This window comes from Zalophus californianus, chromosome 6 (assembly GCF_009762305.2).
Source record: "Zalophus californianus isolate mZalCal1 chromosome 6, mZalCal1.pri.v2, whole genome shotgun sequence".
Taxonomy (NCBI): domain Eukaryota; kingdom Metazoa; phylum Chordata; class Mammalia; order Carnivora; family Otariidae; genus Zalophus; species Zalophus californianus.
Window position 1 is genome coordinate 34294 of NC_045600.1, and position 5431 is coordinate 39724.

A 5431-nucleotide genomic window follows, 5' to 3' on the forward strand; every position below is an offset into this window, starting at 1 on the left:
ATCTAGAATAATAGTGCATTGAAAATTATTTAAATACATGTAGACTTCCTTTCCACCCCAGAGTATTGCTCTGAAGAATGGCATTTGTTATTAACCATGATTCACCTACAGTCACTGCTCAGTTCCCTGAAATGCAGACTAAGAGCAAAGGGAGGGATGAACATTCCAAGGGCTCCCTCTGGATGCCGGAGTCATCATGGGCACTTCTGCCTACCTTTCTGATTGATTTCATGGGATGCAACATTGAGGATCTACAATGCAATGTCCCCTATATTCAGGAGCTTGCTCTCCAGGGTAGCATAGCTTGCACTAGGTGAGATCTCACCCCAGTTACCCTCCCCTACTGCCCACAGCCACCCTAGTTTGGGACAGGCAGCATGGGTGGGGAGTAGCCATCCATCTCCATGAACCCACTTTGGGACTGGAGAAGGAGAGATTACCTAGAGAATGAGAAAAACCTCAGTGTTCACGAGCACTCTTTTGTAGAAACATCATGAATTTGCCCTTACAGGACCCTGTGTCTACTTCCCTTAATTCTGTGCCCAGGGACTGCAGCTGAAGACCCAGATACTTTAGACAGTGTCTCGGACTCAGTTTGGGCCTTACAGGCTGACAAAAATAAGGAGACATGACTACCATGCACTTTTCAAGTTTTATTTCAGAGTGCTGCTCAGTGACATATCACAGACCTGGTTTGAGAGCCCTGTGATGCACGGGACCCCTGTGTCTCCTGCAGATCCCTGGAAACATAGATGTCAGCTTTGCTACCTCTTTACTGTAGTTTCATTCATGCTCCTGTGGATTGCATGTTGCTGTTCAGGGGTCTGGAGGCTGATTTATGGATTGGCTTCACCAACGTTCTCTTCCCTTACTATAACTGTCTTGATAGATTTTACATTGGTGGCAATGCCAAAGAGGAGCGCAGCTATTAAGGCATAAATGCGAGCAAAGACCACTCTCAAATATATCACCGATTCATGACTTTGCCTGACTGACCGCATTCTTCTTGGAGGGGGTCCACTGTCTATACTCCCTCCTTTACCTTGCAATTTGCAGAATGGGGGATCCCAGCCTATGTGGCAATGACAGTTCCTGTTATTGTTGCAAATACCCCTGCGGTTGCATTTCTCAGGGAAACAGTTGTAATTTATTTCACCTATAGTAGCATTGCAGGTAGAATTCTCACAGAACTTTCCAGGAGCACAGGGGGTACCAGGTCTCACATGACCAACATCAGTTGTTCCTGTGGAGCGATGTGTGTCCAATCCCCAACACCAGACACCTGAGATCTTAGACTGATGGAATCCCACATGTTCTTGCAACCGAGGGAGATGAGTGACATTGGCACACTGCAGCCTTCCACACTTGACATCTTGGTCACCACAACGAATAAATAGTCTGGCTACAAACTCTCTTTTACAGTGTCCAAATCGGTGGCCTTTTTTATTAATTTCGTAGCAGACATCTGGCCCCCCCACAGTGTTTGCACCAAAGATTTCTTGGCAGTGCACAGTGCGGTCAGTGCAGTTTCCGTGATAGCAGTAGCCCTCTTCAGTGCACGGGGTTCCATCTTGCATATAGAAATTATTAGGGCACTGAGGGGATCTGCCCGTGCAATACTCTGGAAGGTCACAGATATTTCGGATTGGTCTACAGAGAGTCCCAACTGCAGAGAAGGTGCAGTTTGTACAACATAGCCCTTTGTCACAAAGAAATGTACTTTCAAGTTTGCAGTTGTTACTACAGCAGGGGTTGCTGGCACACTGCTTGATGGAGCCACAGTCACACTGCTCCCTGTCCTCTACTATAGAGTTTCCACAACGTACATGTGTCAGACTTGTATTAAAGAATACCACCCTTTCATTGAATAGGCAATGCTTGTTAATATTCAGAATGTTTTGTAAGTGTCCAAAAGAACAGTTACTAAAGGAATCTGTCAACACAGGGTATCTGTACATGATGCAGCTGGACCTCCGCTGGCAACTGCACTCATGATTATCAAAATACAGACCAATGGATCTCCCACAGTATTGGGAAATTATCACAGCTAACAATAAATAATGTCTGCCGAGGTGACCAACCATATGTAGGCATCGAGGAGAGCATAAAGCAAAGGTTGCAGGATCATTTTGATAGTCTTGTGGTCCTTCTTTAACCACAACGAAGGATGAACTAGGGTTTATGATGTTGAACAAGTAGGTAGCGTGAAATCTGTGGTATTCACCAGCTGGCAATCTGTAATCATTCATGTTGACTGGATCTCTTATATCAAATATAAGGACTGCAGTAAGATGGAACTTTATATCAAGACCTTTATATATCGAGTCCATTAAACTAACCATGTCTATCAGAAATTTTGCACACATTGTTACATTATTATATAAACGATACATTGAATTGGAACTTTGAGCAAATCCTTTGATCATGGATTTATGGGAGGAAAAGATCCTATTATTGATCCTGGGGGCTGGATTGGAAATTTCTTCAGAGAATAGGGGCTCCTTAATCTCTTTATGTCCCAATTTATAGGTAGGTCCTGTTGCATTGGTGTCTGCCACTATCTGAGAAACAATGTGTTCAAACCTTCGGGAATTGCTGAGGGGTTTGATTTCATAGGCAAGGTCATCCAACTTCATGATACCTTCAAGACCCCCATAACACGTGTCCACGGTGACCATGGAAAGAGGAATCTCCTCCAGGTAGCCGAGGTAGTAACAATCTGGAGGGATGAACGGGTAGTCCATCTGCAAGGCTCCTTGGTCATCCTGAGTCATCATCAGCAGATGTCTAGACCAAAACAGTTTCTTGCGCCGCATGTGGATAACGTGTCTCTTACCCCCAAAACGAAGGCTGTAGGACAGCCAGCCTGGCATCTGAACACCTTTGCCATGGTGCAACTCCTTCCTGGGAATGACCACCTCAGAGGAGATGTAACGCCATGAGGGACGGCCTTGAGAACCCTGGGCAGGAGCCAGCCTTGCCCAGAGTGCAAGAAACAAGAAGAGCGCCCTCATGGTGACCTGGCCCTTTGCCAGGCTCGTGCCCCTGCTCAAGGACACCTGTCAGCGAGAATGGATAAAGGGAGGATCCTGAGTGAGGGCCAAGTCTAGAGCATCTGACAGAACAGAGGGCTGCCTCAGGCTGCCAGCACCCTACACCTGGGGGCCACCTGTGTGGATTATGTCACAGTCACAGGGTGTGGCAGTGGGTGGGCCTGCACATCAGTTCAGCTGGGGTGGATGTGGGAGAGGTGGGTGGGCCATGTGCATGAGTGCTCACATGGGCCATGGGAAGAGAGTTGGACCCAGAGGCATCCCTGTATTCAACACTTTCAATCCTTCCTCCAGATACTTGAATATGTGATATACAGTTATAACACAATTAAATCCTTTACCTGTTCCATCTCCCATGGTACTGCTGCGTCACTTTCTGTGCATTACCCCTATTCCTCACTGTGGAGACACTGCTTCCTACTTCCTTGGCATGTGGAGGTAGACATTGCAAATTATACCTTAGAGGTGTTGAAAATAATGGTTTGTAATGTTACATGTCCTAGCACATATCTTATTGCCAATAATTTGCAAGTCATTTGATCCTTTTGGCTTTTGCTTTGAAGCTTCCTTTGAGCTTACTGAGTAAAACATTCCCCAGTACTCCGTATGATGATTGGTGAGTTACAAGTATGTATGTTATTTTTTTCTCACAACAGCTGGTGAGGAAAAAAATGTACTGCTGAGCACATGTGAGACCCAGGGGTTGTTTCCTCCAATCCTCTATTGTGGCTCGTTCCTAGACTTTAGCAGCATGTGTGGTTCTCTTCTCAAATGAAAACACAGGAGGCTGAGGTTACTTTGGTAGTTGGCATCATTCAGCCTGGGTGTGAAAAAGAAAAGTTACCAACCACTGTACTCCCTTCTTTGATCGTCTGTCCTAAACCTCCTTTAAAATCCCCTGGGTCAAAACAATTCTTGAAAAGATGGTGGAGGAGTACGGGACCCTATTCTGGCTAGTCCAGAATTGAGCTGGGTGTCTACCAGACCACTCTGATCACCCACGAAATCAGCCTGAGATGTAAGAAGATAGATCTGGATCTCTACAAACAGAATATCACAGGAGGTTTGTATCCAGATACAAAGCGGGGAGCCCTGATTCCATGAGAAGATATTGGAGGATAAATGGAAGGGGGAGGGAACCGACAGGATCCTGTACCACCAGTGAGCGACAGCCTCCTGCACTGGGAATGGGGCACAGACCCGCAGACCAGAAGCAGTGGGTAAAGGACTTTAGGGCAGCCCCCTGGATTGAAACCCAGAGCGGCAGGGCTGCACGCATGCAAACTGGTGGCTGGCAGTTATAGAAGCACAAAGAGTAGAGATGTGCCCCGACCTGGAGGTGAGCACTAGGAGCACTGCTGAGGGGTGCACAACCAAGGACTGCAGTTTATAGCAGCACAGACAGAAATGGTAATAGTGTGGCCTGGTGAGCTCACTGAAGAATAGACTGTGATCTCTCTGCTTTGGGGCAGAAGGTGGGAAGTGGTCTCTTCTGCTCTAATTCTTGGAAGAGACACAGAAAGCTGCCAGGGAAAGATGCCAGAGAACAAAAACACCCAAAAACCGGTTTTCACTGAGCCCATCACCCGCCACAGGGAGCAGGGCAACTCTGCCCAAAAGAAGGTTGCTGGGCACCTGGGTGGCTCAGTTGGTTGAGCAACTGCCTTTGGCTCAGGTCATGATCCCAGAGTCCCTGGATCGAGTCCCACATTGGGTTTACTGCTCAGCGGGGAGTCTGCTTCTCCCTCTGACCCTACCCCGTCTCATATGCTCTCTCTCTCTCTGTCATACTCGCTCTCTCAAATAAATAAATAAATAAAATATTAAACAAACAAACAAACAAAAAAACCAAAAGAAGGTTGCCTGAGTAACGGCACAGCAGGCCCCTGCCCCAGAAGACAGGCTGGGAAAACAAGAGACGATCAACCCTAAAGTCCCTAGAAAACAGGTATATCTTGCTTGGGTTGTGGTCAATAATTTGGACTCTGTATCTTCCCTTAACCACCCCTCAACAGAATGACTAGGAGGGAGGAACCACCAAAATAGGAAACACTCAGAGATTATGATTTATGCCACAGATTTACAAATGGATGTAGATATGACCAAGATATTGGAGATGGAACTCAGGCCGGCAATTGTGAAGACAATAGTTAGAATGGAGGAATCAATTAATGGCAACGTAGGGTCTCTAAGGGCAGAAATGAAAGCTGAATTGGCAGAACTTAAAAATTCTACCAATGAGATCCAATCTAATCTAGATAATCTAACAGCTAGGGTAAGTGAGGCAGTAGAACAGATTAGTGACCTAGAAGACCAATTAGTAGAGAAAAAGGGAAAAGCAGAGGTCAGGGGAAAACAAATCAGAATCCATGAAAATA

General features: G+C 46.3%; 1 protein-coding gene across 1 annotated transcript; it reads right to left on the reverse strand.

Annotated features, from left to right (window-relative positions):
• Window positions 1-669: 669 nt before the first annotated feature.
• LOC113909866 (disintegrin and metalloproteinase domain-containing protein 29-like) lies at window positions 670-3087 on the reverse strand. The gene has a single exon (XM_027571493.1). It carries the CDS (start codon window positions 3012-3014, stop codon window positions 837-839), a length of 2178 nt encoding a protein of 725 aa, XP_027427294.1. The 5' UTR covers window positions 3015-3087; the 3' UTR covers window positions 670-836.
• Window positions 3088-5431: the final 2344 nt, after the last annotated feature.

Coding starts and splice junctions, on each gene's coding strand:
- LOC113909866 (XM_027571493.1), bottom strand. CDS start 3,014: ATGAGGGCGCTCTTCTTGTTTCTTGCACTCTGGGCAAGGCTGGCTCCT.